Here is a 25514-nt window from a genome sequence, read left to right as displayed (position 1 = left end):
TAATACATTTTATTTACAGATAAATTCACATAGTAACACTCCACTTGGTTCAGAATATGTGAGTTTTTGAACATTCAGAGCAGTTTCCTGGGGATTTTTTGGAGAAGGAGATCCAGAGCAAGCGAGCAGCTATAGAAATGAAGAATGGTCCGGTGTGATGGAGGTGGAGGTGTGAATCTGATGAACGGTGGTGGTGAAGCAGGTCAGTGAAACATGAAACTCACACCCCCGCTGCTTTGTCTCTTCAGGGCAGCGTTCATGAAGCTAAACTCTTTTATTATACATAAATCAAACTATTATTTGTGTTACAACATGGACTCTAAAGCAGTAACATAGTTTGGTGGGATTATATGGCTAAGTGTTATTGTTCGCAGAGAGTAAGAAAAAAAAACAATTTCTATTGTACTCCTATATTATTATAGTTTTTTACCTTGCAACACTTGGATAAAAATGCTTTCTTTTGTGAATTGTGCTTAGAAAGATGACCACTGTTGCTTCACAAACTGTCACCCCTCCTCTCTCCCCGTTTAGCCACACCCTCCCACTTCATTTTGTCACCCCCCCCTTCATCTGCCCTTTGGTACCCCCCATTTGTTCAGTGAGGTCATCCCTCTGTTCTTCCTAATCCTGCGAAGCGCTCGTCTTTCTGCCTTTGTTCAATCCACCTGTGGCCCCAAGCCCCATCCGCACGCACGCACACGCGGACTCACAGTTATTCTTGTATTGAATACTTGGACGCTCAGTAATTCTCACAGTATGCATACTGTGCACACATAGTCATCGTCAGATCACACACACACACAAACACACACACACACACACACACACACACCACCTCTCTGTATAAAACTCTCTCTGTCTCTGTACATCAGTCATTCTCTTTCCTGTCTCTGTCTTGTGTCTGGTGATACTACACCTTCATACAGGTATGTCTGTCTGTCTGTCTTTAAGTTCTTTAACTATATAACTATAAAATAAATAACTTTCAGGGTTGTTTGACAGCCACTTTTTCTCTCTGATGTCTCCATGATATATTTTTTTATTTTGTATTTTCAATTGTGTGCACTGCCCTGCCATTAGTTACTGGCCAACTGTCAAAATATGTCAAATCTATCCAATATTTACTTAAAATCACGGTTTTGTATTGTGCGTATTGTGCGTAATAACTAGATTATTGTCTGTTTAATTCTAAATAGATCAAATGTGTCTAGTGTAGTAGTTGCTTACATTGTAAATATGGGCATAATTGGAGGTCCCCTGTGTAAAAATGTCTTTGCACATCCAGGCTGCAGTAGAAAATATGAGAAAACACATTTATTACTTATATTTCTGCACATAAACACTTGTACATTTTACACAGCAGGCCCTTTTACAACCACTTGTGAGGCATTAATTTTTTTGGAATGTTGTTAGTCTGCCTTAGGTTTATCTGGCGGCTATTTGTTAGCATATTGAGCGGCATTCCAAGTCTTCCGACCATATGGTAACTGTGTCTTTCTGTATGTGCAGAGTCTGGCTTTGGTCAAAATATACATGCAATCGTATCTCGATTCCCAATTGTATTATCACAGGGAGTTAGTCAAACTCTGGGAAATTAGATTTAGAACATGAAAATAACGGTTTAGTTCAGATTAACGTTAATTTGTTATTTTTCCAACGTCACGTCAAAAGCATTTTTTTTTTTTCTTGCATTTGCATTACCTATTCAGTTTAGGCAGCATTATCATGATGTGTTTACTTATGTGAGTTGACTGCAAATATTCACCCGTCCATTTCTTCTGTCCCAATCTTAACCCTGGTTGCCCGTCAGGCAGAGCTGATTCTCGGGTCTCTGGAGCCTTTGGCAAAGAGGTAAATCCCAGATAAACATCCACCCCATCTTCTACCGCTTTATCCTCCACATGAGGGTCACAGTGGGCGCTGGTGCTAATCCCAGCTGACGACAGGCGGGGTACACTGATCACCAGTCCGTCACAGGGCCACATAGAGACAAACATATACTCTCACACCAATTTAGTGTCCAATTTACCTCTGGACTGTGGGAGGAAGCCAGAGAACCTGGAGAAAACCCATGTACACACATGGAGAACATGCTAACTCCATGCAGAAAGGCCCTTTTTTTCCGACCAGGTTTTCAAACCTGGGTCTTCTTGCTGAAAAGGCAAGAGTGCGAACCACTACGCCAACCGGTGGAATCTCATCATGCAAAAATCAGTGTGGTGTGAATGATCCATTAGAGTGGCAGCTGCTCAGACTCATGTAGATCAGTGTTTCCCAACCCTGGTCCTCGGGGGAATGCAGCCATGCCATGTTTTAGATGTGGTCCTGCTTCAAAAACACCTGATTCAGATGAAACGTTAAATTATTTTTTTTATTTTTTTACAAAAGTTGAAACATTACATTTTTGAATATATTTAAAAAATATATATAATGTTTTATTTTATTTTATTATTATTATTATTATTATTATTATTATTTTTTTTTTTTTACAAAAGTTGAAACATTCCATTTTGAATGTTCCAAGTTGAATATAAGATTTTTTTGGAAAAAAAATGGCGAAAGTTGAGCTTGATGGTGAGCTGACGATTTATTTGAATCAGGTGTTATTGGCCGCATTCCCTGAGGACCAGGGTTGGGGAACCCTGATTTAGAGAACCACAGAGCATGTGTCTTATGTTGGAGGAGGATTATTTATGTGCTCTGTAGTCCGGTACCTGGTTAGAGTTTCATTCTGTTGACGAGACAAAGGACGATGAAGAGACAGATGATTAAAGAGCCATCCCCGCTTTGCCACTTGTGGCTAAACATACTCTTGGTCTTAAAGGCCTTGATGACATTCAGGAAATGGCGGAAACTATCTGAACATTTTTGGTATTCTGATTCAGAGCCATGGTATTATCTAGTTTTTATGACCTTCACAGCCTGTGACAGCTAATTAGTCTTGTGTGTGTCTTTTCACAGACCAGGAGCCCTCATGGAGACCAAAACTTGGTCCTAGTGAGGCAGAACCTCATTTCTGAGGAACTGGTTTAAGTTTAGGGCTATTGTGGTTAGGGTTAGGCATTAACTGGTTATGGTTAAGGTGAGGGATTGGGCTTTGATTAGGCTGTCCACATGAGTTGGCGTCAATGCAGTGTCCCCACAAGAACAGCTGCACAAACTGTGTGTGTGTGTGTATGTGGGGGGGGGCAGGTGGGTGTGGGTGCACTTGTGCATCCAGCTTACAACCCTCACTTTGTTCCTTTGTAATCGTTGCCAACCACATACAGCGATGCTAACAGCCTAAGGTCATACTCGCTAACTTTAGCATCCAGAGAAAAGTAGGGGGTATTAAGCAGGTGTTAACTATTGTCTGTGAGTGTGTGTGTGTGTGTGTTTTTGTGCGTGCCAAAAATCTATCTTGTGGGGGCATTTTTGACTTTGTCGGGCCCCACAGCTTTGAGGGTTAAGACCTGGTTTTAGGGTTAAGGTTAGGCACGTAGTTGTGATGGTTAAGGTCAGGGTAAGGTGCTCGGGAATGCATTATGTCAACGGTATGTCCTCACTAAGACATGAAAACAAGTGTGTGTGTGTGTGTAGGATTGTTATGATTGTCGCTGCATGGTTGCTGTCTGGCTAAGCTGTGCAAACACGGTGCGACTTACACGGGTTTTACCACCATAGATTGATCAGATTATCAGCTTGGTGGTGTGTTTTTCATGCAGAAAAGGGAGACACCTGCTTTCACATGCCGTAACATTTGGTTATTGGTCCATTGCCAGCACCACTGAGACGGAGCCATGACTTGTTTTCACAAACTCTTGTTTGGCCTCTTGTTTCTCAGTGTCTGTGTGGTTTATGTCTGGAAAAGTTCAGTAATCAGATTACAGCCCGCGTTCAGGAGCCACTATGAACTAATGGAAAACGACGTTTCTGATACCGAGTCGAGTACAGTGCTAGAACTGTATAATGGAAAAGCACAGCATTAGGTTGGGCTGTTGGGAAAAAAACATGGAAGTGCAAAATGACGGCCTCTGCAGCGCTGACCCGGCTCTGTATGAATATATAGATATAAAAGACTCATTCTGTGGTTGCTAATGTGCTTGTTAGCCGACCTCCAAAAATACACACACACACACACACATACAGTACACACATTGTCCTTGACTAAAATTAACCCTGCTAAGACCTGTGTCTGTTGTCTGCTGGAACTCGAGTCTTCTTCTAAATCCCCTGGTTCATCCCCTCTGTCATTCCTACCCTATCCCCCACCACCCCACCCTGTAGCCCCCTCATATCCTTATTTGACTTAAGGTCAGACCTTTAGTCTCTGTAGGTCCATTAAATACAGGATCTGTTATTCTGTTATTCCAGAAAAATCCATTACAGGTGCACAATAACGTTTTTTTTTTTTTTAAAGCCTTAATTCCGCTGGTCAAAAAAAAAAAAGATTGTGGTCCTTGTGACGTTATCATGTGTGCCATTGAGTTTAAATTGACTGAAAAATTTAAAGGCGTTTCTAGGGAAAAGCAGTGGAAATTAGCAGTTTTTGATGCATTTGGGATGTTAAACATGACTTAGTTAAGAAAAAATTCAACTTATTTTCTGTTTAAGAAAAGTTGTCGTGTTTTACACTCTTAGAAATAAGGGTTCCAAAAGGGTCCTTCTGCAAGGGCGGAGGTTCTGCCTGGAGCCATTTGCTTCTGAAAAATCCTTTTCCAAAGAAATGGTTTTTCAATGGTTCTTAGTAACACTAATGGTTCCGGTAAGAAGAACCATTTTGATCCAGAGAACCCTTTAAAACCCCTTTCCCGAATAAAGGGTTTTAAAAGGGTTCCTTTTAAAGGGACCTTTATAAAAAGGTTCTACCTGGAGCCAAAAAGGGTTCTCCTATGAGGACAAGCTGAAGAACCTTATATGGTTCTACTTAGCACTTTTATTTCTAAGAGTGTAGTGGCTTTACCTGTCTTTAAAAGGAAATCTGCATTTACCTGCTCATTATGGTTTAAAATAGGTATTTGGTATATAAGAGGTAAAACTAACTCAGCTAGCTAACATGCTATTGGCTGTAGCCTCGTAATTAACATACAAAGTCATATATTTTCTTTTTTTTCATATAAAGGTTATACGGAAGTAGTAAATGATTTTGAAATGATAAAGTTCCAAATGGAGAGACGGCGGTAACTGATTGCTGTATGATCGCTGCAGAGTGGAGTGTCAGTGATATTACTGTTGAGAGGAGTTATGGTGTCTGGCACAGAGACAGACAGAGAGAGGACATAGCTTCCAAAGACACTTGGACCGTCTTCATAAATCCAGCTTGTTGTCACTTTGTCGTGATGACAGAGAGACAGAGAGTCAGAGAGGATGACAGGGTGTGTGTGACACTGTGTTTAGGGTTAACACGAAGGAAGAGGAAGGAGATGATGACTGATGATGTCGACTTCTGACAGAGATGTCAACAACTTCTTTTTTACTCTTGGAGCACTTGAATGATGTCATCTCTATTATAGCTTTAAGTAAAACCAGGACAATCATTTCCTGCAACTTTATGGACCATGATGAACTTTGTCATGTGTAAAATAAATAGTTACACTCGTCACCTTATGGACGTAAAGTGTCGCCATTGAAACCTGTTTCAAACTTATTTTTTTCACCCCCCTCTCTCATTAGAAGATAGAATCATGCTTTCATTCTGAGGTCATAGCCTCAAATGAATTTGTCAGATGTCATTTTTCTGGTCATCCAGCAGGTGGCGGTGTTGCGTTATAAATAGTCAGTTGAGGCCAATTCAGAAAATACTCAAAATAATTATTTGTTTATAATCAGGACTGATGTTGCATTTTTAAACAAGCATTTATTCATTCAAAAAACAGATTGCAGTTTATTCAGACGGGCAAAATAAATAAATAAACATATAAATGTTGTTGATAATCGGTGACATGTCCCAGATTGTATTTTCCATCTGGAATAAATCTTATTATAATGTCGTTTAATTATGATTTTGATGGATAGATGACATTTTTTTTTTAAAGATACATTTTTTTGTTTTTGTTTTTTTTGTTTTGCATTTGAAAAAGTGGCATTTTAAGGGGATTAAAATGGAGACAACAATAGCTGTGTTTTAGCTGCACAAGTTACACACTGGAGCTTTAATAGCAGTTTTAAGGAGTGTATATTTTTTGCATTTATACAGTGGGGAAAAAATGGACACTTGTTGAATTATTGCCCTTCAGTCCCGATGAAACTAATTCTAATACAGAATCATTGCAGTTGTTACTTTGACAAAGTTAATGACCGGTTTACTTGTCAGTTACTTAACAAGACAGACGTGTTACATTTCAAAAGAACAAAGACTCAAAAACTCTCACACTGAGGACAAAGGTGGACAGAGAGCGATGGATGTGTGATGGACGAGAAGAAGAAAGTGTGAGAAACTCTATCTCCGCGGTTGACTCGTGTTTAACCCTTGTCACATTCTCACCTGCTGACACTCCATCAATCTGCATGTGCACTTTGCCAGGGTTGTGTCAGTGTGTGTGTGTGTGTGTGTGTGTGTGTGGTTTATAGTGTCAGGACATTGGCAGCTCAGAGAGACAATTATAGTGAAAACCATCTCGCTGTGCATTGTCTCTCTCTCTGAGTGTGTGTGTCCACAGAGATTAATCACATGACAGCAGAGGCTGTGGTGAAGTGATGGTGACTCATGTACAAAAGCTCATTGCTATTAAAGGCACAGTGTGTAATCTTTAGTTTATTGGCAGAACCTGGATATATGAGTATATTCTGGGGGCTTTGCATTATTTAACTTCTTTATACACACTGATGTTATTCTAACTTAGTAACCACAGCTTTTAATTTCAAATGGCGATAAGACAAATATGTCAACCATCCTAGTTTGTGTTAAAAAATAGTGCTGGGCGCGTTAACGGCGTCAATGTTAACGCACAACATGTTTCCATGACGACTGACCGGAAAAAGATGTCATGTTTCCATGACTCCAGATTGTTAAAATGAGTCTCTAAAGTGACGCTAAACTGCTTTTTTTTCTTAAATAAACAGACCGCTTAGGTGTGCAAACAGTGCTAAAAGGAGCTAATGCAGCTAACGGAGCTAACGGTCTTTTTCCGGTCAGTCGTCATTGAAACGCGTTTAGCGTTAACGTAGTGCCCAGCACTAGTTAAAAATCATCTTTTGCACTTTGGAAAATGTTCCGTCGGTGCACGATTTTCAAAACGATGTTCACTCAGAACTTCAAAAGGAAACATTCGGCAGTTATTTCAAGTTATTTGGATTAAAAATCCAGTTTATACCATTTAGGAGGGCAGGACATTGAACATCCTACCCATATGTATGTATTTAAAATTCTGTTTGGCTTCAGTCAAAGATGATTACAAGAAGTAAACACAAAATGCAGCTGTGTGAAATACCTCAATTTGAATAAAAATTATGAATCTTTATCCTGAAGCTCTACTGACGGTGGAGCAAAAATAAAGAAATTAAGGGATCTCTGTCATTAAGGTGTTAAAATACAAATCTGAAAATGTTTCCTTGTGATCCATCATCTTCCTCATAGTTCTTCTTTCTCTTTGTTGCAGCCATGTCGGACGTAGAAGAGGAATACGAGTGAGTATAGGAGCATCACTGTCATACCGTCACACTCGTGTTCATTTCACTGTGAATGTCAGATAAACATAAACATTTTAACCTTCTGTCTTCTTTCTCCTTGCGTCTCTGCAGGGATCAGGGTGAGTCCGCCGCAGTCACACATCTGTGTCTCACAGTGTTTTCAAACACAAGGACGTTCATTATGCACCAGACGTGACTCACAGTATTCATTTTCTCCAGAGGCTGAAGAGGAGGAGGAGGAGCCTGAACATGTGGAGGTGGAGGAGGAGGGAGGAGGTAAAGTCACAGATCTGGTGTAGTTCATGTGACAAAATATGACAAAAAAACAATCAAACATGCCTTTTACCTTCTTTCCTTCCTTCCTTCTTTCCTTCCTTCTTTCCTTCCTTGCTCTGTGTTATTAGAGGAGCATGAATACCAAGGTCAGTCACACTTTTATTTATTTGTAGCATTTATTGTCTTAAAACCCTGTTCTGGTGGAAGGTTTTTTTTGGAGAATTTGCCTTAATTATGATTTTGAAGAAAGGATTTTTTATTTATTTATTTATTTAAAGGTGCATTATGTAATAAATCTAAAGCAACTGGCCATAAAATCCTCCTAATATGTCACAGAGACTCAGGAATAATGTTCATATAACAGACTGAACTCACCAACAACAACAGTACAGACAAAATATTCACATTAAAAAAAAAAACTTTTGCAGACTGCAAATCATGTTTATGTTTTGAAATCATGTTTCAAAAGACCTTGGTATTTTGAATTTGGCCACACTCTTTCATATGGCACCTTTAAAAATATTTTTTTTTAATTTGATTTTTACTCAACAAAATGTTGCATGACACAATAATGAAAAGATGTGTGTTATGAAGTTATTGGTTCCTCCAAATCCCATAGGATTTTTTAAAAAGTGTTTTAAATTGGCCCTAATTTTTCAAAAATCCAGGTGTTTTTTGTCATCTTAGCATTATTGATTTTTTCCATAACTAATAATTAACCTGCTTTATTTTCTCTTATTTTTGCTTGCTGTGCTTTTAGTCCCATTAGTAGCTTTTTTGACAGTTGTCAGATCTTGTATTTGTATGAAATATTGTTTTTATTCTATTATACAATGTCATTTTTTTGCTCCCCTTTCTCTCTTTTTATCAACAGAGGAGGAACGTCCCAAACCCAAGTACGTTCACATAAGCAGTATAGTTTTTTATTTACCTTTTTTATATTTATATTCGCAAAAAAAATGTATCCTTAAAGATTCATGGTTCCTTCTCTCCTCCAGGCCTATGATGCCTCAACTTGCGCCTCCAAAGATCCCTGAAGGAGACAGGGTGGATTTTGATGTGAGTTAAAAAATAAACTTTTGCCCGTTTCCATACAGTAATTCATTGTTTTGGTTGAAGATGGCGTTCCACAGGGATCAGAACTTGGACCGCTTTCTTTTCACGTCGTCACAATTAGCACATATCTAAACTACTGTAACTATCGGCAGTCTAAGTCTTGGCCTCTCAATGGTATAGTCATCAGTTCAGGATGAACAATCACTAAAATGCTCTTCTTCCACTGTAGGACATCCACAGAAAGCGTATGGAGAAGGACTTATTTGAGCTGCAAACTCTGATCGAGGCTCACTTTGAGCAGAGGAAGAAGGACGAGGAAGAACTTATTGGCCTCAAAGGCCGAATAGTACGTTTGCTTTGATACTCAACCACATGGGACGACGCATGTACACGGTAATCTATAAAGTACATACAGTACAGAAAATCCAATAAAAATCATGGATGTCTTTGGTTTGCAACAGGAGCATCGTCGGTACGAGAGAGCCGAGATCCAGAGAGTTAGGACAGAGAAGGAGAAGGACAGACAGAACAGGATTGCGGTAATGCCTGCACACACACACTCACACACACTCACACACAGAGGCGATTCTAGAGTTTGTAGGGGGCCCTAAGCAAAAATTCCCAGGGGGCCCTTCCAACCAGTGTTCATCACCATTATGCTATAAATAAACTGACACCAACGAAAATTGTATGAGTTCAAAATATTATTTTTTTCCCCGAAATGAATGAAATAACATGGAAAAACCTTGCAATTAAAAAGTGTGAGAAAATATAAATGTAAAGAACAATAAAATACTGTAAATAACTGAAAAAAACACATATAAATTAAGTTAAAAAAGAGATGCATTACACTGTAAATAATTCTCCTAATTTTCCAACTTGCAGAACGATAACTTCACACAGGTTAACGTGAGGTGGGGCCCCTTTAGGGAGGTCATTGCAAATCGCCCATTGTTTTTTAAGGGGGACGGGGAGGCGGCTGGTCACTGCACATTTCAGTAAAAACAGCCCTCAGGCTCCGAGTGTCGGGGGGGCCCCCTATCAGCTCAGGGCCCCAAGCAGTTGCCTGCCTTGCCTGTTCACAAGCTGCGCCTCTGCACACACACACACACATACAGTACGCACATCACAACATGCTTCCGTCACCTCCATCATCCCTCATCATTTTCCAGGAGGAGCGTCACAGAAAAGAGGAAGAGGAGGCCAAGAAAAAGGCTGACGACGATGCCAAGAAGAAGAAAGTGCTCTCTGGCATGGGAGCAAACTTTGGAGGCTTCCTGGCTAAGGTCAGTGTCGGCGTCGGTGTCTGCAGTGATGATGACGATGATTGACAGGACTGTGATACAGAGAGAGAGAGAGATGTGACGACGATGGTGTGTGTGTGTTGTGTTCCAGGCTGAGACGAGGAAAGGCAAACGTCTGACGGGCAGAGAGATCAAGAGGAAGACGCTGGCCGATCGACGAGAGCCGATCTCCATCGACAGCATGAGGGAGGACGCTCTCAAGTGAGTTTTCTGTCTCTGTTACAGCAGATCAAACTAATGAATCTTATATATTTAGATTCATATTTTATCGTGCAAATGATTCAATATCCCTAAAAACTTGCTCTATTGGCATAGACATTGTTCTTTCTCTTTCTTGTGACGGATAAAGATAAAAAAGTGTGTATAACTTTTGAACATAAACAAAGTATGAATGTCTATTACAGGGGTCTGCAACCTGCGGATTATTTAGAGCCATTATTTAGAGATCAAGGCGAGAAATTAATGTGTTTTTTTAATATCTGGGCGAGGAAAAATATGCGTCACATCCTTTGCGATATTTAAAAACCTCCCCAAACCTGACAAACTTGTGTTAAGAGAAATATGGAAAGCCGTTCCCAACACTGAAATTAAGATAAATGAATTGTTAAAGGTGCCATATGTAAGAATGTGGCCAAAAACGGTTACTACATTCAAATTCAAAATACGGTTTTCTGACGTAACTGGCAACCCGTGGTTGTTCGGCAGCTGAGACTCTACTGACTGCAATGATTGGTAGACAGCGGTAGGTGGCGCCACATGCCAAAACATGATTTCAAGACATAAACATGATTTGCAGTCTGCAAAATATATTTTTTAATGCAAATATTTTGTCTGTACTGTTGTTGTTGGTGAGTTCAGTTTGTTATATGAACATTATTCCTGAGTCTCTGTGACATATTAGGAGGATTTTATGGCCAGTTGCTTTAGATTTATTACATAATGCACCTTTAATTTGCAGTATATCCACATACTAAAAAACAAACTAAACTATAAAATTAAGCATTTACAAAAAATAGGGACTCGCAAACATGCTCTAAAAATTAATTAAAGCTCAAAAACTAATGAAGACTAATGAAGAATCCAAAACTATTATTATAACCTTGGTGCACAGACAGTTACGACAGTTTTATGAGATTACGACTAAACTTAGTGACCAGTTATGTAACAACACCTTTGTTGTTCCTAAGGCAACGAGCCCAGGAGATGTGGAACTGCATCTACCAGCTGGAGTCTGAGAAGTTTGACTACTTGGAGCACATGAAGCACCAGAAATATGAGGTACAATATAAAGTAAACGTACATACACATACTTACTGATCTCTTCACTTATTTATTTTTAACACTAAATCCCTTTCTTTGGCCTCCTCTCTGCAGATCACTGTGCTGCTGAACCGGATCCAACATGCTCAGAAATTGTAAGTATTTGCTTTAAAAACAAAACACAATCAGCCGCTCTTCTGTATTTCAGTTTCCCGGTCTTTTCTTCTCGCAGTAAAAAGGGTCACGGCAAAGGGAAGGTGGGAGGCCGCTGGAAGTAAAGAGGGGGAGGAAAAAAACCCGAAAACAAAAGAAGGGTTCATGGACATCTGTCCACTCTTCAGATCATCCTTGTATGTGTGAAAGATTGTTTCTTGATAAGATTGTGTTGGTAATAAAATAACATGCGCTGAGTTTTATGTTGGTTGTCATTGATCAATTCTTCTTTTCATTGGACACTCGACACTCTTCACTCACACTAATCATGTGTGACTAGAACATAGATTATGTCTATAACAATGTTTCCCAACCTTGGTCCTCAGGGAACACTGCCGTGCCATGTTTTCACCTGATCTCAGCTCATCATCAAGCTCAACTTTCAAGTTTTGTCAATTTTTTTTTTAAATGTTATATTTCAACTTTTGTCATTGTTTTTTTCTCAAAACTATAATGTTTCAACTTTTGTAAAAAAAAATCAAAAAAATTTAAAAAATCAAATTTTTCAAATTTGGTTTTTAAAAAAAGAAAATAATTAATTTTTCTCAAAACTGTTATGTTACAACTTTTGTAAAAAAATAAAAAAAATTGGTCTTTAAAAAAAGAAAATAAAAAAGTATTTTTTTCCCTCAAAACTAATGTTTCAACTTTTGTAAAAAAAAATAAAATATTTTTTTCAAAAAATTGAATTTTTCAAATTTGGTCTTTAAAAATGAAAATATTTTTTTTTCCTCAAAACTGTAATGTTTCAACTTTTGTAAAAAAAAAATATATATATTTTTTTTTAAATTCCTTTTTTCAAATTTGGTCTTTTAAATATAATGCAATTTAAAGTGACACAAAGTAGGATTTCTACCTTCAAATAAGATCATTTTGATGGAGAATTGGCAGCCAGTGCCACATAAAGAACAAACTAATACTACGTCACACGTTTTCTAAAAAAATATCTTTTACAGTATTATTTCCTTCCTTGCCGTCTCGCCTGCTCTCTTGTCTGTGATGATTATGTTTCCCTTCCTCCCCCTCCCTCTCTCTCTCTTTCTTTAATTCCTTCTTCACATGTTTGGCTCAGAGCGTGAGACGAGGACTAAAGAGGACACGGCTCTGTTAATCCTGTCTTACACTCGCCACAGTGCAGACTTCTTTGGTCCATAGAATGTCAAATCGTAGATATTTAAGGGTTAACTTGTTATATGGAGCGAATCATTCACATTATGAAGCCCTCAAACTGTTGGTGATAGTGTGTGTGTGTGGGGGGGGGGTCTAAATTCTATAGACACTCAAAGTGAAATAGTGACTCGATCGGTGTTACAATTCAGATATCGCCCGTGATATCTGACGGGCGATATCTGGTGATCCGTGGAGGTACAATATGAAATTGGTAGAATAACCCTTTAATTGTGAACGCATGGGTCACAAGTTCCAGTGTGCATACATCAATCACTCAAAATGAGTAAATTTCAGTAAAATACACAGCGCACACACACACACATTCTTGTACTTGCTGCATATTGAGGACCGGGTATAAGTGCTGACAAAGTAAGGACCAGCATTTCCACTTGGTAAATCAACACAATCACGATTATCTACTCAATGAATGACATCTATGAATAACTACTGGGTGCAGTGCAATAAAATGTCTGCAGGTGGAGCACCAGAGAAAAAAGTCTGTGAAATACCAAATTGAGGAGCTGTGTTAAAAACAGAGTATAGCATGTTTACAACCTGAGGAAGTGATTTCAATGAAGACAAAGTGAGGACCGGCCAAAATTGCCTCACTTTGTAAAAATGGCCTCACTCTGTTGGTTAAAAAAAACCCTCACTGGTCCTTAGTATGCTGCAAGTACAAGAACACACACACTCGCGCTGCCTACTCATATAAAGAGATCCCACAAATGTAATATTACAAAATGATTGTTAGTGTGAATGAGTGTGTGTTTAGCGAATGGGAGCCTTCAGAGCAGCGTCCACGTCCTCCTCTGGCTGCAGTGTGTGCCACTGGGCCACGGGACGCCTGGGATTGGCCAGCATGTCCGACCAGTGGCGGAGGCCCACGCCGGAGGCGCCGTAGCCGATCCAGCACTTGCCGATGGGGTCGTTGCTGCCGAGCTTGTCGTAGTCGTACACGGTGATCAGCACCTGGAGTTTCTGAGGAGAGAGGAGAAGGTTAGACCACGTTCTGCAGGTAGACGTTATATATATTACAATATGAACATAGTGATGTCTTGAATTGTATGTGCATCTTGAACGAGAATTGTTCAAACCTGGATCTGGGAGAACGGGATCTCGAAGCTGAAGCTCTCGTTGAAGTAAGGGTTCAGGGTGTTCTGTTTGACCGACGTCTTCTTCTTCTTCACTCGTTTTCCGCTGTGCTGCAGCACCACCTTAACAAATGGATCTGACACAGAGAAACAGGACGTCAGACACTCGATCACAGGAGACGGAGGACATTTGAGTCAGTGTTGCGTTCACCTGACAGTCCTCCGACGTCCATCTTCTTCAGGTTCTTGGCCTCCATGATGTTGATTGTGAGCTTCCCAGCAGTGGGCACGTAACGAAGGGAAATACAGACGTCGCCCAGCTTCTCTTGCTGTCGGGGACGAAACATAATCCCAGAGTTTTGGTTACTCCAAATGTCTGTTTCTATTTATCAGACAGGATGAAATAAAAACAACCGCATACCGCTTCTTTCTCTCCGCAAACCAGGTCTTTCCACTCGCTTATGGGCTGTGCGAGGTCCACGGTGTTCATTGGGATCTTGATCTCGCCGATGCGGTCGTGTTTGCCGAAACGGTCAAAGTCAAAAACCTGCAGCACCAGAGTCTGACCGCCCAACTCAGTGTAGGGTATCTGGAGAGGAGAGAGTATTTGAGTCAAAAAGAACATTTCAGATATCCACAATGAAGCTTGTCATTGTGGATAGGAAGCATGTCATTGTGGATAGGAAGAATGTCATTGTGGAGAGGAAGCATGTCATTGTGGAGAGGAAGCATGTCATTGTGGAGAGGAAGAATGTCATTGTGGATAGGAAGAGTGGATAGCAAGAATGTCATTGTGGATAGGAAGCATGTCATTGTGGAGAGGAAGCATGTCATTGTGGAGAGGAAGCATGTCATTGTGGAGAGGAAGAGTGGATAGCAAGAATGTCATTGTGGATAGGAAGCATGTCATTGTGGAGAGGAAGCATGTCATTGTGGAGAGGAAGCATGTCATTGTGGAGAGGAAGCATGTCATTGTGGAGAGGAAGAATGTCATTGTGGAGAGGAAGAGTGGATAGCAAGAATGTCATTGTGGATAGGAAGCATGTCATTGTGGAGAGGAAGAATGTCATTGTGGATAGGAAGCATGTCATTGTGGAGAGGAAGCATGTCATTGTGGAGAGGAAGCATGTCATTGTGGATAGGAAGCATGTCATTGTGGAGAGGAAGAATGTCATTGTGGAGAGGAAGCATGTCATTGTGGAGAGGAAGCATGTCATTGTGGAGAGGAAGAATGTCATTGTGGATAGGAAGAGTGGATAGCAAGAATGTCATTGTGGATAGGAAGCATGTCATTGTGGAGAGGAAGCATGTCATTGTGGAGAGGAAGCATGTCATTGTGGAGAGGAAGAATGTCATTGTGGAGAGGAAGAGTGGATAGCAAGAATGTCATTGTGGAAAGGAAGCATGTCATTGTGGAGAGGAAGAATGTCATTGTGGATAGGAAGCATGTCATTGTGGATAGGAAGCATGTCATTGCGGATAGGAAGCATGTCATTGCGGATAGGAAGCATGTCATTGCGGATAGGAAGCATGTCATTGCGGATAGGAAGAATGTCATTGCGGATAGGAAGCATGTCATTGCGGAGAGGAAGCATGTCATTGTGGAGAGGAAGCATGTCATTGTAGATTGGAAGCATGTCATTGTGGATAGGAAGAATGTCATTGTGGATAGGAAGCATGTCATTGTGGAGAAGAGGAATGTCATTGTGGAAAGGAAGCATGTCATTGTGGAGAGGAAGAATGTCATTGTGGATAGGAAGCATGTCATTGTGGATAGGAAGCATGTCATTGCGGATAGGAAGCATGTCATTGCGGATAGGAAGCATGTCATTGCGGATAGGAAGCATGTCATTGCGGATAGGAAGCATGTCATTGCGGATAGGAAGAATGTCATTGCGGATAGGAAGCATGTCATTGCGGATAGGAAGCATGTCATTGCGGATAGGAAGCATGTCATTGCGGATAGGAAGCATGTCATTGCGGAGAGGAAGCATGTCATTGTAGATTGGAAGCATGTCATTGTGGATAGGAAGAATGTCATTGTGGATAGGAAGCATGTCATTGTGGAGAAGAGGAATGTCATTGTGGAGAGGAAGAATGTCATTGTGGAGAGGAAGAATGTCATTGTGGAGAGGAAGAATGTCATTGTGGAGAGGAAGAATGCCATTGTGGATATCTGAAATTCAAAACCCAATACACATGAATGACAAAAGTGACGTCATTTGTCCTAGGACGAATGTCATTGTGGATAGGAAGAATTGAATTACAGATTTCTGTAAAACATATCCAGTCTAGCTATTAAATGTTGACAGATGAGACTAGAGAGTTAAATCTGAGGCTTCACTGAGCGTAAGTAAGTACGCAAACACGTGGTACACACTTTAAAGGTGAACGTCTCGTTGAAGACTGGACTCAGGTTCTTGCGGTGAACTTTGGTCTCAAACTTCTTCTTCTTGTCCGGCAGCATGTAGACTTTGACGTAGGGGTCCGAGGTGCCGCACACGTCCATGGCCGGGAGGTCCTGTGCCTGGAGGATGCCCACGATCAGCTGGAAGAAGAGGAGGAGGCGGAGTTAAAAAGGTGAACGGAACTGACTGCAAACTGTAGCTCATCGAGACTAGAAAAGCATGTTAATACGGACCAAAATACAGACTCTTTTTAATGGAATCTTGTACATAGGTCTAAAGAGGCCCATTTCCAGTGTTCTAATGGTACATTGTGTTTGCTAATGGTGTAAGAAGACTATTGGATGATTAGAAAACCCTTGTGCAATGATATTAGCACAGCTGGAAACAGTTTTGCTGCTTCTTTGACGAAAGGGCCAAATTATTATTTTTAATAAAAATCATTATTTCTCATCTTGTCAATGTCTTGATTATATTTTCTATTCATTTCGCAACTCTTTTGATGCATAAAAGTGTGACTTTTAATGGAAAACACAACAAAAAATGTGTATAGGTGACCCCAAACTTTTGAACGCGAGTGTACATTCATGTTTTACCTGGTTATCAGTGAAGTTATAGTCCAGTGTGTATTCCAGTTTGCCCAGGGACTCCTTCTCCTCCTCTTCCTTGCCTTCCTCTCCTTCCTGGAAAGACGAAACATAATGTGGTTGCAGTTGCACAGACCTCGGTGTTCTCTTGAAGTTTCTCTTCAGCTTCTCTTCCCTCACCTTTCCGTCGCCCTCTTCTCCATCGGCGTCCTTCTTTCTGCGTCCTCGGCCTCCCTTCCTCTCGCGGACCTTCTTGGGCTTCTTGCCCTTGTTGAAACACTTCCTGTAGATGCAGAAGCACATGCAGCCGACGAGGGCGAGGACGACCACCACGATGGCTCCCACCGCCCACATGGGCACTGGAGAGAGTGAGGAGGAGGGGAAGAAGAGGAGAGGCTTAGGGGACTACACTTTCAAGATGGTTACTTTGTAAAAAACCATGCAAGACAATGTGATGGACTTACAGTTGAGTTTATGATCTTGAAGAGTGGACGCATGGAGAAATGAAGCATAATTGAAAAAATTTAGATGATTAGACCAGTGTTTCACAACCCTGGTCCTCAGGGAACACTGCCCTGCATTGTTTTAGATGTTGTTTAGATGCTCCAAAAACACCTGATTCAAATAAATCGTTTTGTCAAAGAAAAAATGTAAGGAAGCATGTCATTGTGAATAGGAAGCATGTCATTGTGAATAGGAAGCATGTCATTGTGGATAGGAAGCATGTCATTGTGGATAGGAAGCATGTCATTGTGGATAGGAAGAATGTCATTGTGGATAGGAAGCATGTCATTGTAGATAGGTAGCATGTCATTGTGGATAGGTAGCATGTCATTGTGGATAGGAAGAATGTCATTGTGGATAGGGAGCATGTCATTGTGGATAGGAAGCATGTCATTGTGGATAGGAAGAATGTCATTGTGGATAGGAAGCATGTCATTGTAGATAGGTAGCATGTCATTGTGGATAGGTAGCATGTCATTGTGGATAGGAAGAATGTCATTGTGGATAGGGAGCATGTCATTGTGGATAGGAAGAATGACATTGTGGATAGGAAGAATGTCATTGTGGATAGGAAGCATGCCATTGTGGATAGGAAGAATGACATTGTGGATAGGAAGAATGTCATTGTCGATAGGAAGCATGTCATTGTGGATAGGGAGCATGTCATTGTGGATCGGAAGAATGTCATTGTGGATAGGGAGCATGTCATTGTGGATAGGAAGCATGTCAAAAAATGAGATGATTAGACCAGTGTTTCCAAACCCTGGTCCTCAGGGAACACTGCCCTGCCGTGTTTTAGATGTTGCCCTGCTCCAAAAACACATGGTTCAAATAAATCGTCAGCTAAACATCAGAACGTTCAAGTTTTGTAAAAAAAAAATTATATTTAAACTTTTGTCTTATTCAAATTTTTTAATAATAATACATATATATATATATATATATATAAATATATATATATATATATATATATATATATATATAAATATATAAATATATATATATATAAATATATAAATATATATATATATATATATTATATCGCCTATCGCCCTATGTCAGCTGAGATAGGCACAGCACCCCCCGCGACCCTCTGGTATAAAGTGGTAGATAATGGATGGATGGATGGATGGATATATATTTCTTTTTTTTTTTCACCTTTTGTTAAAAAAAAATTTTTTTTAAATATATATTTCTTTTTTTTTATTCAAAAGTTTTATGCTTCAATTTTTGTAAAAATTAGTTTTTTGGAGCAGGGCAACATTTAAAACATGGCATGGCTGCGTTCCCTGAGGACCAGGGTTGGGAAACACTGGATTAGACAGTGGTATGATGTGAGACAGAATATGTGTGTGTGTGTGTGTGTGTGTGGGCTCACTCGGCAGGTGCGTGAGCTCGTTGAAGAACTTGTTCTTCATGCTGGTGAACTGGTGGTTGGAGTGATGTGAGGGAGGAGGAGGAGGAGGTCGCTCCCTCTCCCTCTCCCTCTCCCTCTCCCTCTCCTCATCCTCCTCCTCCTCGGCTGCTGCTGCCCTGCGGAGCCGCGCCCCCGCCACGCTGACCAATCGCATTGCAGCTCTGTGACGACAGAGAGACGAGCACAAAGAGACACAAATGATTTATTATGTATTTATTTATGGTGAGAATGGAGCCAGCACAATTCTTAATCAATGTAGATTTGGTCATTTAATCTAATCTAAATTCAATCTATTGCATATTGATATTACAAACTGCCTTTAAGTCACTTATTTCTTATAGTTTATTCACACTTTATTCTCATTGACTCGATACTAAATTTAAATGTTATCGAATCTTTAAGTGGGGGATCTAATGTTCGATCGAATAATGTGTATATATATATATATATATATAAATATATGAACGTGTATATATATATATATATATGAATGTGTATATATATATACATGCATATATATATATATACATATATGTTCGATCGAATAATGTGTGTGTATATATATGTATTTGTATATATCTGAATATATATATATATATATAAACATACATATGTGTATATGAATGTGTATTTATATATGTATATATATATGTACATATATATATACATACATATATGTTTGATTGAATAATGTGTGTGTATATATGAATATATATATATAAACACACACATATATATACACACACATTATACATACATATGTCACGTTTCAAAGTTAACAAAAATCACTGCTACTGTTAACTTTGGTCAGAAGTTACCTGTTTTTTCCCTTTTTGCTCCCGTCTTTATGCTAAGCTAACATCCTGCTAGAGCTGGATTTGTTAAGTATTATTATATATTATTATATTATAGTATTATTTATTATATATGATTAACTCTTAAGACGGCACACATTTGTGGTATCACTGTTTTGCTCGGGATCCTCAAATGAAGCTATTTATTTATATGTATGACAATATCACTGCTGTTGTTCTGCAGCCTGGTGTCGGGGAACAGTTTATGCTGCAGGTAAATTACACACGCACGCACACACACACACACACACACAGGTTGTGTGTCGCTGTAAATAGAAGTGCGCCCGTGTCCCATAATCCAATTAAACTAATCTTTGCCACTTTTGTAAAGCAGCCTCCACTGTGTGTGTGTGTGTAAAACAAATCAAACAAAGAAAAAGCTTTTTTCAGTGAAATGTCTTCATCCACCAAAACAACTTTATAAAAAGGAGAACTGTGATTTAAAACACAATGAAATAACGTGAACCTCGTGCTCACTGTTGCTGTGGCTGCTTCTCAACGGCGTTACAGCACAAATCATATATATATATATAAGCAGAAGTAGAGGAAACTGAATACAGTGAGAATAAGTTATTCATAGGTCTGATGTACAATACACAGTGCAGGTTTCATGAGTCATTTAAAGTAAAAGCACCTGTTTTTAGCTGAGTGAAGCTCATTAAACCACAGTTGACGTCGTCATTCAAAAGAAAACAGCAAACAACTCACCTGATTTATAACAGTCCCTGTTGTTTCTCTTGTTATTATTTTGCATCCAAACGTCCTCTGGACAAATTCACCTCGACTGAGATCTTGTTGTGCACACACCTCGCTCTGTCTCTCCTCCTCCTCCTCCCCCTTCAGGGTTAATCTCCACTATATCCCTCACCGTCAACCACTTACTGTCCTGCATGTCCACCTGTGACATCTATTTCCTCTCAAGATTAAAGGTGCCATAATGTAAGAATGTGGCCAAAAACGGTTACTACATTCAAATTCAAAATACAGAGGTCTTTTTAGGTTTCGTTTTCTATCCTCAACCCATATCCAAGTGTTAGGGTGATCAGACTAACGGTCAGCGAGATATGCCTGTCACAGACAGACAGACGCAACTTGCTTTATAGATAGATTGACATTTTGAGCACTTTGAAATCATACGTTCCAACATTCATGTCTCCAGATGCTCCAAAGCCTCCCTCTGTGTCCGTGAGTCCCTCTGGTGAGATCGTGAAAGGCAGCTCAGTGACTCTGACCTGCAGCACGGACGCTAACCCAGCAGCTACTTCCACCTGGTACAAGGAGAGGGTTAGCTCGGTGATAGCATCGGCACAGACCTTCACCATCACTGACATCACAACTGAACATGGAGGTCATTATTACTGCCACAGCAACGCCTCCTTAAAACTGTCTGTCGTAGCGGGTGAGTTGTGACCTCTGACCTATAAAACCGCACCCTCCACTAAGTCTAATCTTACTGCTAATATCTCCAATCTGTTGTCTAGTGAAATCGCCGTACGTAAATGTGAACATCATCAGGCTGACTCTGGTGATCCCGCTGCTGAGTCCAGTGCTTGTCGTGACTTTGTATTTGAGGTAAAAACTACTTTTAAAAAAATCTATCAGTTTCATTAACTACTCCTTTCGTATCCAAGAGTCCCTGAATCTTGTAGTTGCTACTAATTCAGTGACTTGATTATGGAGTTGATTATTATCCTAAACGTAGTGTTTGTTGCTTTCGATCCAGGGTGAAGAAAAGCCGCAGTTTGAAAACGGAACCAAACGAAGTTGTAGAGATGGTGGAGGTGAGAGACGACGAGGAGCAGGAATATGTGCTGTTGTGAAGTACAGTCAGGTTAGCTTTAGATTCTCATCTTAGAGTAATTAGCATTTGAATAAGTGATTAAATGATTGCTTTTAATCCAAATTGAGTTGGTGCAGTATGTAATAAATCTAAAGCAACTGGCCGTATGTATATCACAGAGACTCAGGAATTATATTCCTATAACATACTGAAATCACCAACAACAACAATATAGCCAAAATATTTGCATTAAAAAAAACATTTTGCAGATAGCAAATCATGTTTAAGCATGTAGCACCACCTACCAATCATTACAGTCAGTCTCAGCCGAGCAACCACGGGTTGCCAGTTACGTCAGAAAACGAAACCTAAAAGACCTCTGTATTTTGAATTTTAATGTAGTAACTGTTTTTGGCCACATTCTTACATATGGCACCTTTAAATCTGCATTAATACTGTGTTGTTGTGCTCTGTTTTTACATGATGTTCCCCTCTCCTGACTCTTGGTTTGCTTTGTAAAGGATGTTTCACTTTGTAGGGATGAAGCCAACTGAGAATATGGGTTATACAATTAATAATTGAATTGAAAAATTAAACTGCAGCATGCATGTCATTGGCTCAGAATGTTTCCCCCCCACATGAGCTCAAACAAATTGGAGGAAAATGTTGCCACCATGTGGCCAAAAGAGGAAATGTACTAATATTTTAGAGCTTGCATGGGTTGGTTAACCCATGCAGCCTTCAGTTAGAATCATCAATTGAAATTTTGTTTGTTCATTGTGGACCGTTATAATCAGGAGCTAGTTAAAAATGTGTCTCATTCTTTAGTAAGGAAAGCAATTTAAAGTGATGTACCCTCAGCAATATATTAATTTGTCTTCAGTTTCTGCCAAAATAAAGGTTTTTACACACTGAACCTTTAAAGAAATCATGTTCATTTTACAAGTAGGCTATAGGACAGGATTCAACATAAAAACATGCCATTGCAGACAAAGTCCAGCTCAAAAGGTTTATTCAAATCAAGAGGTGACAATAGGTGGTTTGCAGTCAGAGGGAAAAGGAACATTAACCCTTTAGGACAATAAACAAGCACTCATCTTTGCCTTAAGCATTTTAATGCCGATTACACTCAGTGAATGAACAGCTGGAACACAACGGTGCATTAGATTAAAGCCCGTGTTAAGATCTCAATCCAGGACTTTTGTGTTTAGTCCTTGCCGCTCATGGTGTGCTTGTCAAACAGGTACTCCGCCATCTTGTTGTTGTGGCCGTCCATGCGGGTGAGGATGCCAATGTAGTCGCCCAGCTTCTTGATGGCCTCCACCTGCTCGTTCAGGTAGTGGGTCTCCAGGAAGTCGCACATCTAAAAAAAAGAACCAGACAAAACAATGGGGTTTAGTGGGTCAGAATGATTAATAACAGGTTTTAAAGTACAAGGTTGTGTGGCCTCAGCGTGACCAGACTGTTTCAAATCAACTTACATGAGGGTCTCCATGCTGAGAGGCCAGCTTGTGCAAGTCCAGCAGAGCCTGGTTGACGTTCTTCTCCAGCTGCAGAGCGCTCTGCAAGGCCTCCAGACCACTGCCCCACTCGTCACGTTCAGGTTTCTGTGGACGAAGAGCATCCAAATTATAGCAGACTCAACTTCCCATTATATGAAGTCACGTGTACACATCGGTGCAGCTTAGCTTTTGGACACCCACACAAGCTATTCATGACAAAGCAAAAAAAGATTAGTGAGGAAATCAAGTCGGACCCGATTTCACCTGCAAAATGAGTCAGCACAATTGAGGCAGAGAGGATTACCATCTACTATTAACATCTACATTTCTTCCTGGAGGCAATAAAATGCACATTTGCTTACTAAGTGGAAGGAATTTGGGCCAATTTCGCACATTAAAATACGTATTTTTACAGCGTCAATAGGATGTAAACACAGCGTGTCATTTACAGTTTTATCTGCATTAGACACAGGGTTTGGCGAGATGTTAACTCGGATCTGGACTCTGTGCTGACCTTCACGTCCTGGAGGAAGATGCGACCTCCTCTGTTGTTCTGGAAGGACAGCAGCTTGTCGGCGTGCTCCTTCTCCTCCTCGCTGTTCTCCTTGAAGAAGTGGGCAAAACCTGGGAGGGCCACGTCGTCACGGGAGAAGTAAAAGCCCTGAAGAGTGGACGAAGACAAAACACGTTATTACAGGACTGCGTCTGTTAATAACAAAAACACCTGCGTCGTTCAAATGGTAGTTATGTGACAAGGAACATGAGTCACTATTTAAAAAGGTCAGTCTAGACTGACGCAACAAGCCACTGTACGTGACAGAAGGGTGGGGAGAAGACGCCTTAACTGCCCGTTAGCGATAAACAACTTAGCAAAGCAATGACTCAGCACAATGCCCAGACTGGAGATACAGAGGACGCGCACAACACATTAGCATTTATGCTAGCGTCGCCTTTCACCGTTGAGGTTGTGGTCTCAACTGACTCAACACAGCACTGTATCATCTTTAAACACTAATAATTACAGAAAAGTGTGGTTTCACTCACCATGGAAGTGTAGGTGTAGGAAGCGAACAGCTCCATGTTGACCATACGGTTGACGGCGGCCTCGCAGTCGCGGTGGTAGTTCTGACGCACTTGAGACTCCATTTTGGCTGGCGTGTTTTTTTTCTTATCAAAAACGGTACAAAAATAGAGCTTTACGGCAATAGTGTTCAGCAGCGTTTAAGTATAAATTACAAAAAGGTATTTTTTTTTTAACAATTCGGCAAGCGAGACTTAGTCGGAATGAATCACGGCACGAAAGAAAGCAGCTCCGTTCAAACACTGTTGAAGCAAGAACTCCTCGCTGACTTGGAATGGCAGTCGAGACGCTGCCTGTATTTATACCACACGGAGCGACCTCGTGACCGACGTGACGTCACTCAGCGCTGCACCAATCACGAAAAGCCCAGGTACCACGTGAGCTTGAGTTGACGTTGCATTTTTCTTTCCTACTTCCTATTCACGGAAATCGCAGCGTAATCGGCGCATGACGAAGCACTTTTTCTGTGTCAAGTCATAAAAACAACAACACAATTGAAGGGACATGATGTACCCTGTCTCTACACGTGTACCATGTTTATTAATCTTTAACTCGACGGGGAAGCCTCTTAAAATGTAGTGTACCTGAGAATAATGACTTGATGTATATAATAATGACCTGAAGTGTGTGTATTTAATACACACAATTGTATTTAATACACACAATTAATAATGTAATGCAAAATAGTACAAAAATAATATTGAATAATCCATTTTCTATTATAATAATAATAATACTGTTCAATTAACTTTATTATTGTCAGGTTTTCTTTTTTCATGTAATCCAAATACAATTGCACAAATGCACTAAACTGTTTTTGAACAATTTCTTATTATATTATTATTATTATTATTATTATTATTATAATACTTTGCTCGGCCTATTTACACCACTGTATTTTAACACTGTTGTTGATAATGATGTTACTTTGAGAGCTCAATATGAGAACCAAGCCCTTTTAATATTTAATAGCTAGACTGGATATGTATTACAGATATCTGTAATTCAGTTCTTCCTATCCACAATGTCATTCTTCCTAGGACAAATGTAGTGACTATTGCCATTCATGTGTATTGGGCTTTCAATTTATTTCAGATATCCACAATTAAATTATTCCTATCCATAATCGCATTCTTCCTATCCACAATGTCATTCTTCCTATCCACAATCGCATTCTTCCTATCCACAATCGCATTCTTCCTAGGACAAATGACGTCAATTACCGTAAATGTGAAATGTGAAATCTTTCTCCTAGTAAGAATTCTATTGCGGATATCCAGAATGTTGATTCTAGATATCCAGAATGTAATTGTGGATATCTGAAATTGAAAACCCAATACACATGAATGGCAAAAGTGACGTCATTTGTCTTAGGAAGAATGTCATTGTGGATATCTGAAATTCTC

General features: G+C 40.0%; 3 protein-coding genes and 1 long non-coding RNA gene across 4 annotated transcripts; 2 read left to right on the top strand and 2 right to left on the bottom strand.

Annotated features, from left to right (window-relative positions):
* The first annotated feature begins 877 nt into the window (after positions 1–877).
* On the top strand, positions 878–7606 carry LOC310932666. The gene is made up of 3 exons (XR_014592942.1): positions 878–926; positions 1811–1851; positions 7578–7606. It is a non-coding gene; the product is annotated as an uncharacterized lncRNA (long non-coding RNA).
* Positions 7607–7832: 226 nt separating this feature from the next.
* tnnt1 (troponin T type 1 (skeletal, slow)) lies at positions 7833–11920 on the top strand. The gene is made up of 11 exons (XM_083896577.1): positions 7833–7884; positions 8013–8030; positions 8759–8780; positions 8883–8943; positions 9170–9286; positions 9402–9479; positions 10113–10226; positions 10336–10445; positions 11432–11522; positions 11619–11659; positions 11737–11920. The coding sequence occupies exons 4-11, from the start codon at positions 8887–8889 to the stop codon at positions 11780–11782; spliced, it is 654 nt and encodes a 217-aa protein (XP_083752703.1). The 5' UTR covers positions 7833–7884; positions 8013–8030; positions 8759–8780; positions 8883–8886; the 3' UTR covers positions 11783–11920.
* A 1735-nt stretch (positions 11921–13655) lies between these two features.
* On the bottom strand, positions 13656–19045 carry syt5a (synaptotagmin Va; the record flags this gene model as incomplete). Its single annotated transcript, XM_083896903.1, has 9 exons — positions 13656–13865; positions 13982–14115; positions 14190–14307; positions 14400–14567; positions 16359–16526; positions 16980–17066; positions 17151–17329; positions 17435–17449; positions 18853–19045. 9 exons carry the CDS (start codon positions 19043–19045, stop codon positions 13656–13658), a joined length of 1272 nt encoding a protein of 423 aa, XP_083753029.1.
* A 3578-nt stretch (positions 19046–22623) lies between these two features.
* LOC310933576 (ferritin, middle subunit) lies at positions 22624–24366 on the bottom strand. The gene is made up of 4 exons (XM_083897091.1): positions 24072–24366; positions 23542–23688; positions 23007–23132; positions 22624–22888 (listed from the first exon to the last, which is right to left on the bottom strand). The coding sequence occupies exons 1-4, from the start codon at positions 24171–24173 to the stop codon at positions 22733–22735; spliced, it is 531 nt and encodes a 176-aa protein (XP_083753217.1). The 5' UTR covers positions 24174–24366; the 3' UTR covers positions 22624–22732.
* Positions 24367–25514: the final 1148 nt, after the last annotated feature.

This window comes from Microchirus variegatus (genome assembly GCF_963457635.1).
Source record: "Microchirus variegatus genome assembly, chromosome: 10".
Classification (NCBI taxonomy): Eukaryota; Metazoa; Chordata; class Actinopteri; order Pleuronectiformes; family Soleidae; genus Microchirus; species Microchirus variegatus.
The sequence above is the reverse complement of the archived record's forward strand: the minus strand, read 5'-3'. Positions and strand labels throughout refer to the sequence as shown.

Bases quoted from the DNA above. Each gene is read 5' to 3' on its own strand.
- tnnt1 (XM_083896577.1), top strand. From the start codon at position 8,887: ATGATGCCTCAACTTGCGCCTCCAAAGATCCCTGAAGGAGACAGGGTG. The intron at 8,944-9,169 runs GTGAGTTAAAAA...CTTCCACTGTAG, and splicing joins GAGACAGGGTGGATTTTGAT to GACATCCACAGAAAGCGTAT. The intron at 9,480-10,112 runs GTAATGCCTGCA...ATCATTTTCCAG, and splicing joins ACAGACAGAACAGGATTGCG to GAGGAGCGTCACAGAAAAGA.
- LOC310933576 (XM_083897091.1), bottom strand. From the start codon at position 24,173: ATGGAGTCTCAAGTGCGTCAGAACTACCACCGCGACTGCGAGGCCGCC. The intron at 23,133-23,541 runs GTCAGCACAGAG...CTTCGTCCACAG, and splicing joins TCTTCCTCCAGGACGTGAAG to AAACCTGAACGTGACGAGTG. The intron at 22,889-23,006 runs GTAAGTTGATTT...TCTTTTTTTTAG, and splicing joins CTCAGCATGGAGACCCTCAT to ATGTGCGACTTCCTGGAGAC.